This window comes from Aristolochia californica, unplaced genomic scaffold, assembly GCF_029961685.1.
Source record: "Aristolochia californica isolate CCGP_79_NKW_82.1479 unplaced genomic scaffold, dmAriCali1.0.hap1 SCAF_7, whole genome shotgun sequence".
Taxonomy (NCBI): domain Eukaryota; kingdom Viridiplantae; phylum Streptophyta; class Magnoliopsida; order Piperales; family Aristolochiaceae; genus Aristolochia; species Aristolochia californica.
The window spans coordinates 1,708,571-1,722,112 of record NW_027182268.1 but is presented as its reverse complement, the minus strand read 5'-3'; the positions used below and the strand labels follow the sequence as shown (position 1 = coordinate 1,722,112).

Below are 13,542 nucleotides of genomic sequence, written 5' to 3'. Positions count from 1 at the left end.
CTATCAGAGCCAGATCAATATGCTGTGCATCAGAAAAGAACATAATTATTCTAATTTGAATTTTCTTTGTTCTTTCTTGGCAAGAACATAACGAGAACCATTACGGTGTCATGCAGTAAACGAAGCTAGGACTAGGATTTGGTCCAAGAACTTCTTGGGTAATTTTTTCCATGGTTTTCCATTAGAACAATAGAAAACCCATTTTTCTACTTTTCAAAGAAAACAAGAATAAAGTATAAAAAAAAGTCATTCCTAAAAAATATACAATCACCAAAATTATGGTAAATCGATTTTTTTATTTATTAAACATTGTTTCATATAATTTTCTGTTAGCACTAACTCACTGGATATTCTTTTTACTTTTGCAACATCAATAGCTAAATCTTCAGACTGTCATATGGAGTAGTCTCTTTGGTCAATTACGCGCCCATTGCATCTCAATTTTGAGTGACTGTTTATTTATTATACTTAGTGGAAATGAAAGTGAAAGTAAATTACAGGTAACCTACTTTTCCTAGCGAAAGTACTTTTTATGTTAGTGTTTAGAATGGGAAAAACTGCAGAAGGGAGCGAGGACAAGGAAACATGGACTGTCGAGAGAAAATGAATACACGGGAGGAATTTCAGTTTTGCTCATTTTTCATAAGAATAGGTAATTCACTTTCCCTGTACTAAAGAGTTGTTATCACTTTAACCCTCAATATTAACCTACACACTAATAGTACTCTCTTCAGACTATAATGTGTTCATTCTTTTTTACTGTTTTTTAAATGAGAACTTCTTTTCTGTCTTCTCTTTCTAGTACGTCAAAAGGAGTGCAAAATCCCTCTTTCATTTCTAATGACCTGATAAAGATGTCTTATTCAATTAGAATGGATTACTCTTCGTTCCAGATTTCCATCTCTTATTTCCGATACTTTTTGCTGGATTTGTCTCCCTGCAACTCCCAATGAGGAGACGAGTTGTTCTCCACCGTCTCTTCAGTGGCTAAAAAATCTACACCCCATCGTCTTTGCAACCTAATCTTATGGTATAGTCAGTAGTCACATCGTCTTCCTGCTCGGTCGAGCTTCATAAAGTAGGAAACAAAAAAAGTTTTTTTTTTTTTTTTTCTGAATCTGAACTAAAAGCCAAGAATCTTGAGGAAGGTGCAATGTGCTTTTACTAATTCTGAAGTGGACCAGTGTATCGTGTTTGGTTTGGGAAGACTATGCCACCAAGTCGGCCATTAAAGATAACGTAGTAGAGTTATTCATATGTCAAATGAGTGAGAGCGTGAATCATTTATTTCTTGGCAGAAAAGCCATTGGTGTGAAGAGACCCTCCCCTCCTCTCCAACTTGTCCTTAACCAATATTGAATTCAATAATTTAGGGGATTTAAAGCCATATGTGGTATTTTGGTAGGGGTTGGTCTCTCTAAGGACTTGTTCTTCCTCCTTACCAGACAAGAGCAGCAAGATTTAAGGGTCTATTTGGCACCTATGGAAAATAATTACTGAAAAAATGAATTTGATAGTTATCTTTAACCATTTTTTGGAATAATAATAATCAAATTCTTATTCTTTTTTTCTTTTCTAAGGGATCCAATAGCGTCGGAGAATCCCATAGGATTAAGAGTTTCTTAATAAACGGGCAACACTCTTGGTTGGGTTTAAAACTAATAATGAATGTGTTAATGACTGGGTAAACGGCCTTTCATGTGCCCGGGCATCTCACGCAAAGTCGACACATGAACACAAAAACGTGCACATAACTTGCACTAAACAAAGAGGAGTTACGCAAAGCAGGCCGCGTCCGTTGTTCTCCAAGGGGAGTTACTTGTTGTCCAAGCATTGAACAGCCTTAGCTTCCACATCTTGGGGCCGCCATCTCCTTCATTTCGTTAGGTGAAAAACAGGTCATCCGTCCAAATCCAACCTCTCACTTTGCCTCTTACGGTTTCTCCATTTGAATCCGTTTGGGGCCTAAAGGCTAAAGTGAGTAGAGACTGAGAGAGTTAGCTATCCGTTTATTCTTGGTATTCAATGTAATAACGAAAGAGAGAGAGAGAGAGAGAGTTGTGTTGGGTTGTGTTGTGTTGGGAAGGAAGAAGGGAACCTAATCCACGACTTTTGGTGGTTGAAAAAACAAACTTCTCCGACTCTCTTTGAGTCCTGCACATCGCCACCCACTTTCTTTCTCAAACAACCGAAAAAGAAAATTAAATAATGGATAAAGAGAAGAAACAATAACAAAAACGAAAAAGAAGGGAAAAAGAAAGGCTCATCTCCTCTGCCCCCATGATACATAAACCACTTGCTGAAGAACAAGATTTCGATCCTTGATTGATCAAAATGAAAGAATCCAAAGAATCAATAATAATCGTGATGATAATAATAATGAAATGATGATACTCGGAAGAATTTTAGGCAATTCACGATTTGGGTGTTGATGGACGCCGTCGGTATAAAGGAGGGAACTGTTTAATAATGGCAGTCCACCAGAGGCGAGGCCGAGAGGACGAGGGGTTGTCTCCCGGCGAATGAGAAGCTACTCGGTGATTTCGGGAATTCTCGGTCGTCGTCTTGGGGTGCTGGGAGGTTGAGATCCAAGGACAGAATGTTCTTTTGCTTTTTATTGCTTTCTGGAGATTCGGCTATGGCTGCTCTGTGCCTTCTCATGTGGCCTCCAAGGGCTTGCCCGGAGGAGAACTCCGACCCACATACGGAACACTCGTGAACCCTCGATTTATTGCTGTTGTTATGGATATTACCGTTGCTGTTGATGCTGTTATTATATGAAATTGGTTTGGCACCAACCTGAAGACCCAAGCAATTGCTTGGGTGCTCCTCCTCCACAGCCGCCACGTTCTTGGGCTTCTTATGGCTGGCTCTGTGGCCTCCCAAGGCTTGAAACGAAGGAAAGCATCGGTTACAGGTCTTACACTCGTAAACGTAGAATCCCGCCTTGCCGTTGGTGGTCGTAGCCGTCTCGGCGAATCTACGGCTAACGATTCTCTCTCCTCCACCCTCCCGATCTTCTAATCTCGGAGAGTCCTTGCCGCTGCCCTGTGCCAGAAGAATCAAACATTTGGCCATGTCCTCCTCTTCTTCCGTGGTGCTTCCGGACAGCTCCGCGGAAGTGGTTGGTGATTGAAGGTAATTAGAATTGCTGTCGCTGTTGTTGCTCTCGTTATTGTTATTCTGGTCATCCCCGCCGTTGCTGGTTGAAGAAGTAGTGAGGGTGGGCAATTGGAGCCGCTGGCGCTTGGTACGCTTGCCCTTCGCAATGATGTTGGAATGATCCTGGTTACCTCCCATGGCCTCCTCGTTGGCACTGTCCATCGTTGCCTCCGGAGCCCTCACAAGGAAACCAGGAGAAGGAGGAGGAGGAAGAAGCTAAGAGAGAGAGAGCAAGAGAGAAACGTGCATGTAAGAACAAAAGAGCTCCACTTATAAGAGAGAGAGACAGAGAGAGAAGAGGGAGGCTAAATAGGGGGTGGTTTTGATGGAGGAAGCGAGGTGGGAAGTAGGCGTTATTATTTATAGTGAATGAGTTTAGGAGTCAAAGCCGCCCCGTGAAGAGTAACCGTGAATCAGTCCGCCATTCTTACGTTTCCAACCTTCAAAGGTTAGGAATTAAAGATATTACATCCCTGTGTAAAGTGAACCTAAGCCTAAATATAAATTCACCCAAACAAGGGAGCAGGGAGACACACCCAAACAGCACAACCGATTCTTGACTATATTTGAGTTGTTCTCACTTGATAGTGGTTAGCCACCCTAAACTCCCTTCATATCCACTCACGGATCAAACCCAACGAGCGTTTCTCGTTTTTTTACTCAAATTTAATGGGGTTAAATGCTCCATTATTCATTAAGATCAGAAATAATTGATGAATTTGTAACCAGAAAGACAGAACAGAGGCTGTAAATTTGAGAAAAAAGGGAGAGGAGAATAGAGATTCGGTTAGCTTTGAAGCAAACCCATTCCTTTTTTTCCTAACGGTTCTCCCTCTAGGGGTTGGACTGCAAGCCTGGAACCCACGGAACTTGCGGTCTTCCATTTCTTTCTCTTTCACCGAGTTAATCTGTTGCTTGTTACTAACCAAAAACAGTAGTGGAAAGGATGGAGGCGGAAGCAACAGCCAACAGTCATCTGATCATCTCACTCACGATAACCTCCCCTGTGTCTCACGAATCACGACTCTTTGTGCTTTGCTTTATCGTCTCTCCCAAACAAAAGTACAAAGCAATTTGTTATTCAACTTTCTAGAGATATACCAGGCGATGGGGTGAGGTCATGGGTGCCGTCCATCCCCCACTTCCAACCAATGAACCGATTAATTAATTACAGAGGAACGATGTAGTGAAGTGCTACATCACTAAGCTTGAAGCGAGGTCCGCCACGGTGCGGATTTTTCTCTTTCAAGTTTCGATCACTACCGGCCAGCTAATGGTTCATAACTAGGTACTCTCCATTCTCCAAACGTTATTCTTGGTTTTATCCGTCCAAGAGAAGATCAAGGTTTGTCTTCTCTGTGTTGTACAAAAGGCGGCCCCTCCTGATGGGTACTCCTCGCTCTGTATCAAAATCCCTATTGTCCATCCGAGTTATTAAATGGCGCAGAAATCAGTGAGAGATTCACGACTTTGGAAGTTTCAACCGAAGAGTTGTCCGGGAGAAAAGGCGGGGAGGGGGGGAGGTAAAGGAAAGGAAGAGCTAGTGTAAGTGAAGTCAATGGGCGAGTGGATTAGGGAGTGCAGATTCTTAGCGTAACGAATTGTTTTGTTGGTTGTGTGAGGCACGTAAGGCAACGCCAGCAGTAGCACCAGTAGGTAGTCCCAAGTAAGGCATCCCATCTGATCCGTCGGTTGGTACAGCGTCGTTTCCTTTCTTTTCTTCCTCTTCTGCCTTCCTCATTCCTCCACTCTCTCCTTCTCTCTCTCTCTCTCTCTCTCTCTCTCTCTCTCTCTCTCTCTCTCTCCGCTACTTAACCAATTTTTCATATAATAACAATCATAATGCTCACAAGCTATGTTTATTGAGTATAAACTATTGCAGTAGAGAGAGGAGAGATAGACGTAGAGAAAGCGCTAATCTTCCATTAAATACTCGAAACAAAGCCTCCACCACTCCCCACGTCACCCATGATCACTCTGCTGCCCTTGAGGAGAAAATCCATTATCTTTGGCCCTTTCCCTTCCCACCTTATTAAACTAGTTTATATAGGAGAATCTGATATATACAGCAGCAACTTCCTGGATACTAATCATATGCAGATTTCTTTTCATCCCATCTGAATTATCAAGTTTTTTTCTCTCTGGTTTTATCTCTTTAGCGAATGTGGACTCAACCATCCATGGATGCTTCCACCGAACAATACCAGTCAGTGAACATCTACATCTCCTCTGTCAGAAAGGGGATTTAAGGCAAAGGAACCAGCGAACAAATTTTGATGCCTTCCGTCATGGGCGAGAGAGTAGCAGAAGAAAAGGTGTAACAAACACTCAACGCCTCTATCCGGGGAGAGGTTAGTTGGAGGTGTGGAACTAGTGGTAGTGGCAGTGGCAGTAGTAGTGATGTTCTTAACTACCACTTTGGAAGTTGGAACTAATACAGAATTGCAAATTTTAATTAGAAGCGTGGGAAACGAAGTGGCATCATCAAGATCTCTGAGAAATTCATTAGCGACAACGACACCACGCCAAACTCCTCCACCCAAAAATTAGGTCCGTCCCACTCTCAGGAGTACTGTGATCGAGCCAACGCCCCCTTTTCCCTTGGCACCCTGGTCTTTCTTCTTTAAAAATTTGGACCGGCCACCAACCTTGGCCAAGTCACTTCCCGTCAAGTTGGACCCCTCTACTGCACTCCACTCCTGACTTGAATACGAGCAGAAGTCACTTGGGAAACAGTTTTAGTGGATTTGAATACTCATCCAAGTTGAAGCTTTTGAAAGCAAAAACTTTTTACCAGGACAGAAAATGAGAAAAAGGGTTTTTCCCAAGCAGAAGAGTTGTTCTTTGGGCTTCGTATTCCAATATCTGACAAACATCCGGTTGTCTCCACCCTCCACCCTCCACCCAGAGTTTACCAGGGCCGGAAAGCGAAAAAAAAAGGGTTTTTTCCCTTATTGAGATCTATTTAATTGCTTGGTTTCATTTCCCATTTCTTTTCTTCTCCTCTCGGAGTCTCAGTGACCTTGGAAGAATTATTTTCGAGTGGATTGAAGCCTGAAGAGTTTTCTTTCATTCACTCGAACCTCTTCTTCATATTCTGATCGTAAACACGCCGGTTTGGTTGCAATTGGTCAACTGTGAGTGGCGAAAGGAATCATCCGCGCACCGCCAGGGCGCTCACTGGTTAGCAGCACGCTCTTTCAACAATCCAACGTGCTTGCTTGTGTGTCAACTCTTCGCCTATTTTATGCTTCTAGGCGGTGAACGGTGAAGGATTTTCCTTTTGGTGTTTGGTTTTTAAATACCAAAGAAACATTTTTTATCAAAAAATTGAATGTTAATTTTAAAATTCGATCTTGAGTGTTTATCTAAATTCAGATGCAGACAGGTTTATCTTATTCCAAAATTTGACCTTCTAATGAGATGGATAACAATTATGTCCAGTAGTTACCGTTAATTACGGAAAAATAAATTTACTAAAATTCTCTTTGTTACAATTTTATATTTAAATTTTCTAAAAATATTAGGATCCACCATAGAGGTGGCTCCCCCTTTTATATTGAGAAGAGTCCTCATTCCTCTACCCTAAACAGTTACTGCCAAAGAGCAGGGAGGCCCCCCTCCCCATTTCCATCATCCTCCTCCCCATATCACTATGGAGTGCAGTTGCTGCTAGCTCCTAGTGCTACAAGATGGAGGGACAAAGTCATCTGTGTGGAAACAGTGAAAACCTATGATCTATCCTTGTAGAGAGAAGCCAAAAGAAGAGGGGTGATTGTCCCCCTTCTCATTTGTGTCACCAAACGAGGTGGCGACACCTCTCTTGATGTTGAAAGAAGAAGGGAGAGTCGTCCTCCGTCCCTGTATTGGGCCTCATTATTTCGATAGAGAGGAGTCCCCACCGCATATTCCTATTATCAAAATGAAATGGTCTAATTACTCATTTATTTTAATAGAAAATGTTAGATTTAGGATCCCATGTATCGAGTAATAGCTTGAGACAAAAGAGTTACACGTAAAAGAGAGAAATAGGAGAAGAGGAGAAGATGATCCAGTGAGAGAGGTCAGATGAGAGAGAGAGTGAGAGAAGAAGGAAAGATGATTAGGGTTAAGACATGTATTTAATCCTCTCCCTCAACATGTATTTATAATATTGTACAAAATATAAATTACATGAATACCTTTTACCCTAAGAGAAGTAGAAAAAGACAATAAATAAAGATATTTCACATCATTGCCACTATAGTGAGTTACATCTTCCCCCCAAAATAAGGGGGGGGGATGGAGGATACCCAACTTGTTGCATATAGTGCTTTGTATCTTGGATGTGACCTGTTTGTCCTTGAAATGAAACATGTTTAAGAGATAATGCCAGTTTGGATTTTTTCTCGTATGAAATGGCAATCTACCTCAATATTTTTTTCTCTTATGTAAGATTAGATTTGAAGTAATGTGGATGGCTGCCTAGTTATCACAATAGAATTCCATAAGTCTTTTTGTGGAACCTTAATTCAGTAAGGAGAGATTTAATCCATTGAAGCCTACTGATTGCACGGGCCATAGCCCTGTATTCTGCTTCAGCACTGGATCTGACCACCACATTCTTCTTTTTACTCCTCCATATAACTAAATTCCCTCCAACTATAGTGCAATACCCAAAAGTCGACTTCCCTTCATCGGGTGATCCATCCCAATCTGTATCGGCAAATCCTTCAATATTGTGGTGATCGTGATATTTATATAGAAGTCCCTTGCCTGAAACTCCTTTTAAATATCAGAGGATCTTCTCCAAAACTTGCCAGTGAATAACTTGTGGTTTATGCATGTACTAACTAACCACAACACATGTTAAATCTGATATGGTCATTGTAAGATAAATGAGTTTCCTCACAAGTCTTTGATATTGTCTCACATCCACATCTTCACCAGACCTTGCACACAAATTGGTGTTAATATCCATAGGAGTATTTGCTGGTCCACATTCCATCATCCTTGTGTTTTCTAGCACATCAAGAACATACTTGCTCTAAAATAAGATAATTCCATGTTTTGAATGGAAGACCTCAATACCCAAAAAAAAATTTAGAAGTCCAAGTCTTTTGTTCTGAATTCCTTACATATATTCGCTTTGACTTCTTTTATTCTTTCTGCATCACTACCAATTAAAATAATATCATCTACATAAACTATCAGTAATACACTTCCCTTCAAGGTATTCTTGAAAAAGACTGAATGATCAATTGAACATCTACGGAATCCAAACCCGACATTGCTTGACAAATTTATCGAAAAAAGCCCGACAAGACTATTTTAAACCATATAATGATTTCTTCAATCTGCATACCAACTCCCCCTCAACCAAAAAACTAGGCGGCTAACGCATATAGATCTCCTCCTTAATATCACCATTTTAAACAACATTTTTCGCATTGAGTTGATATATTGACCAAGAAGAATTTGCAGCAAATGATAATAGGATTCGTACTGAATTTAACTTGGCCACAAGGGAGAATGTTTCCTCATAATCAATTCCATAGTACTGAGTGTATCCCTTGGCCACTAGACGGGCTTTAAGACTGGCCACAAAACCATTGGGATTGTGGTTGATAGAGACAATGCATTTACAACCCACGAGTTTCTTCTCGGAAGGAAGCGGAACCATATTCCGCACTGCTTGGTCAATAGACACCATGTTCTAATCTCTTTCCTAGTGATAAGTTGTTCTATCTTCCTTTAAGAGTTTTTGGGTGATCTTATTTTGTTTATAATACTTCCACACATACTACTAAATTGGATCCCAAGGTACTTAAATGTATTTTTTTGGCGTACTCTGTTACTCATAAACGATATGTCTGTCACAATCCGTCTCTTTGGAAATTGTTTGTTTCTAGTGATGTCACATTTCTTTAGGACTAGCCTTTTTATCCATTCGTCGGTGCCCCACCTGGCTTTTTTGCGGCCAATGAGTTTCCTAAACCTATTGTGATAATTGTTGACCTTGCAACTCATGGCCGTATTGATGTACTTGTCCAGCCCCCTGAAGCATTGGTCGACACTACACCTATGGAGTCTCCAAATTTTCCTGAGGTAAGTTCTCCTTCCCCGCCCACTCTTTTTGGTCCTTTATTTGATACTTGACCTATTGCTCTTTGGAAATAACCGAGGGCATGCACCCGGCCTTCTACCTGTGGCTCCATTGCTCATTTTTTATCTACATATGGATTATCACAATCCTGCTATCAATTTCTTGCTTCCATTTCTTTTGTTGCTATTCCTCAATCTTATTAGGAAGCCCTTCAGAACCCAGGATGGAAAACAGCCATGGACGAAGAAATGACAACTCTTTATGAGAATCAAACATGACACCTTGTTTCCTTACCATCAGGAAAAAAACCGATAGGTTGTAAATGGGTCTTCATTGTCAAAGAGAATCCAAATGGCACAGTGACCCGCCTTAAAGCATGCCTAGTGGCTAAAGGCTATATCCAATGTTATGTGATTGATTATGAGGAAACTTTTTCCCCCAGTTGCCAAGCTGAACTCGGTGCGTCTCTTATTATCTCTAACTGCTAATTCTCGATGGCATGTCTTTCAGCTAGATGTAAAACATGACTTCCTCAATGACAATATTAAGGACATAATTTATATGTAGTAAACACATGGATATGTGTTTTAGGAGGGGTTGGTGTGCCGTCTTAAAAAATCATTATATGGTCTGAAACAATCTCCACGGGTGTGGTTTGACAAGTTTAGTCAAACAATGATTTGTTTTGGGTTCACAAGGTGTTTTGTGGACCATTCTATATTTTTCAAGCATACTGAGAAATGAGTTGTACTACTTGTTGTATATATGGATGATATTATTTTGACAGGTAGTGATTCTGATAGCATCAGCCAAGTAAAAACAATATATGCAATGAATTCAAAATGAAAGACTTGGACTTCAGTCCAAGCAAAGTATTATCTTATCACATAGGAAATATGTTCTTGACTTGCTTGAAGAAATAGAAATGATGGGATTTTGTCATGCTAACACCCCTATGGAAACAAATACAAAACTTTGTACTGGCTCGGGAGAACAAGATGATATAGGTAAGTACAGGAGACTAGTTGGCAAGCTTATCTATCTCACTGTAACTAAACCATATATTTCTTTTGAAGTCAGTGTGGTCAGTTAGTAAATGCATAAATCTCAGATGTCTCATGGGTAGGCATTGGAAAGGATTCTCAGGTACTTGAAAAAGGCACCAGGACAAGGGTTTTTATATAAGTGTCATGGTTGTCTTAATATTAGAAGTTTTGTTGATGCGGATTGGGCTAGATCACCAAATGATATAAACTTTACTTTGGGATATTGTACTTTATTGGGAAGTAACTTTGTTACATTTGGAAGTAAAAAACAAAATGTAGTTGCAAGGTCAAATTTAGAAACAAAATATAGAGTCATAGCACATGTCGTAAGTGAGCTTCTATGGATTAAATACTTTCTAGCAGAATTGAGATTCCACAAAAAAGACCTATGGAACTCTATTATGATAATCAAGCAACAATCCACGTTGCCTCCAACCCATTTTTTCATGAGAGAACTAAGCATATTGAGGTGGACTTATCACTTTGTGAGATAAAAATTGCAAGCAGGAATCATAAGCCTTAATATGTCTCAACTCATAAACAACTTACTAATATGTTCATGAAGTCAGTCAACTCCAAAATTCTCTCCACTACATGTGCCAATCTGGGGATGCGGGAGTGTTGAAAAATATAGACAAACTTGGGTGGTCGTATTGTAAATATCTTATGTTTTTGTCTCTTCTTCACTCTCTCTAGGGTGAATAATGTTATTATCCTTATAAAAGGAAAGAAATTCCCCTATAGGTATTTTCAAGCATTATCAAAATGAAGGACTTTTATCTTTTTACCTAATTGAACAGAAACCATGACATGAAATGATTTGAAAATAGGAAGGATTTCAGACCTATCCATTAATAAAAACAGTCATGTAACTCCAGTAAAATTATCAATAAATATAACGAAATACTTAACTTGAAAGATATTTGAGACACTCAATGGATCTCATATATTCGAATAAACCAAGGAAAGCAGAGCAACACCCTTCGAAATCCTTCGTGTTATGTGAAGTTTACCCGTTCTATTTCCCCTTTTTTTTTGTATGTCATGGAGTTAAAAATATTACAATAGTAGGTGTGGTTCATTTGCATAATGTCACTAACAAAGGACAATACTAAGTTCTCTAATTTAACTTTGTTCCAAATTTACCTCTAACAATGACAAGGATGAAGGAGGGAGCAAGGAAGGGATGTCTATCTAACGCTCCTTTCTTGCATTAGGAGAGAATCCCACACCCGCCTGCCCTACCTCTCTTTAACAAAGGAATGAGCAAAAAAGGATTTCAAGGGGTATTTACAAAACACATTTCCTTGTGATTGGCAAAATCTGTCCTCACATGAATTGAGCTTTTAGATGGATTCCACATTCATAATTTGAGGCCCTTAATTCAAACTCAGAGCTTTATGAGGTTTGGTGTTTGAAACCAATTTTTTCAAAGAAACAACCAAGAAAAACTGCCCCACTCAAAATGAAATTATATTTGAGGTTTAATCACCACATAATTTTAGGAAACATAGAACACTATGAGACATGGATTCACTGCAACCAATATCTGTCCACTAAACAGAGATTACAATTATTTTGAGAAGCTGCTTACTGATCACGATAATCCAGAATGCTTGGTTTAATTGTGCTGTGTTAAAACATTTTGGTTGCAGGTGGTTATTGGTGGTGGTGGGCCGCTGCACCACCAGAGGCTCCACCAGCTGAAGAGAAGCGAGAAATGAAGTAGAGGAGAGCAACGGAGGCATGGGATTCTCTCTCTTTGATTAATACACTATTGTCTTCTTCTACTTTTGAAGTTTTTTTTAGTTTTTTGAGCTAAATTTTTAGGGTTATCCAACAGATATTTATGATTAAACGAGTTCTGCTAGTGAGAACTTGATAAGAATTATGATAGTGTTTTTCCAAGAAAATATAATTTCTCTTCCCTATTTGTTATGCACATAAACTGTCAGTAAATTTACAACTCGTCACTCAAACTATCAAAAGAGAAAATAAAGTTTCCAAGATGAGTATTTCAATATTCTCTTTTCTTGTAAAAGAATGAAGGGTAGTGTCTACTTCCAACAGGAGTGATTAATCTCAAATCAGCCCATTAGCAAAAGCTACTGCCACTTAAGGAGAAGCATATTGCTTCAAAGCTTTCTACTCTCAACAAGATTTTTGAACCTCCAATTGAGGGAAGTGAATCAAGCAAGGTGAAAACATCAAAGCAAAATTATTTAATGTGAATGAAATTGCAGGCTTATTATATGACTCTTGCAAAGGACTTGACCAGGGATTTTACTGTTTTGCTTGACAAGGCCGTTCTCCTTCTAAGGCTATGCGTAAATGAAAGGTAGATAAGTACAAAACTAATAGCAAGTTCGGACAAGATTATAGTAAAATCAAAGATAATGGGTCCAAAGCATAAAATAAAGTAATTGTTATAAAATATATTTAGAAAAGGTTTAGGCACAACTAAGGAAAACAGAGATCAAGAAAGCATGAACTCAATAGCTATATTTGAAAATACAGGAGTTCAGAAGGTATTGAACAGGCTTTCGTGGTGATTTGACGTGGCTGATGTGAATGGGAATGGAACTCTGAATTTTGGAGAATCAGTCGCTGTATCAATTCATTTAAGAGAGATTAAAGTACGATATGAGGCTCGCCTTTTCTCTGTCCACATCGAGAATACTTGCATCAATGACTTCACCAGAGTTAAGGACTCAAATCGTCTTCAAAGAATTATTTCTCCTCCTCGATCTCAATATAACCGCTTCAATTCTTGTCCAAGAACACGAACGCTCTGCGGAGCTGTTAATCGTTGCCAATCTTTCTTAAATGAATTGATACGGCGTTAATTCAACCTTGTCCAGAGGTCATTCGAATGAGAATCAGCTAATCAAATGACTCAAAAGTACCGCAGAGAACTTCTAAAAAGGCATGAACTCGTGAAGTGGCTTCTGGCTTCCCTTCATCAAATTCTTTTATTGGAAAATACAAAATATTTATTTGCATAATTGACGTTCTTTTTAACCTTGATTCTTGACGCAATTCCTCTGTATGTAATAAATCGAAACTCCAGATTTCTACCATTCAAAAGTAGCACAAGAATTACCTGACTGATGATCTTTCAGGGACCTTTGCCGGGAGATGTTTCGCCATTGTTTTTAGGACAAGAGGCTCTCCCTATATCTCCTTGCATGGAAGAGCTTCTTGGAGCTAGCGCACCGCTCTTGAATGGCAACCGGAGAGCGGGAGTTA

At 39.7% G+C, this 13,542-nt stretch overlaps 1 protein-coding gene across 1 annotated transcript; it reads right to left on the bottom strand.

The window, feature by feature from the left end:
* Nucleotides 1-2,249: 2,249 nt before the first annotated feature.
* LOC137937578 (zinc finger protein ZAT5-like) lies at nt 2,250-3,462 on the bottom strand. The gene has a single exon (XM_068782670.1). It carries the CDS (start codon nt 3,322-3,324, stop codon nt 2,464-2,466), a length of 861 nt encoding a protein of 286 aa, XP_068638771.1. The 5' UTR covers nt 3,325-3,462; the 3' UTR covers nt 2,250-2,463.
* Between the last annotated feature and the right edge of the window lie 10,080 nt (nt 3,463-13,542).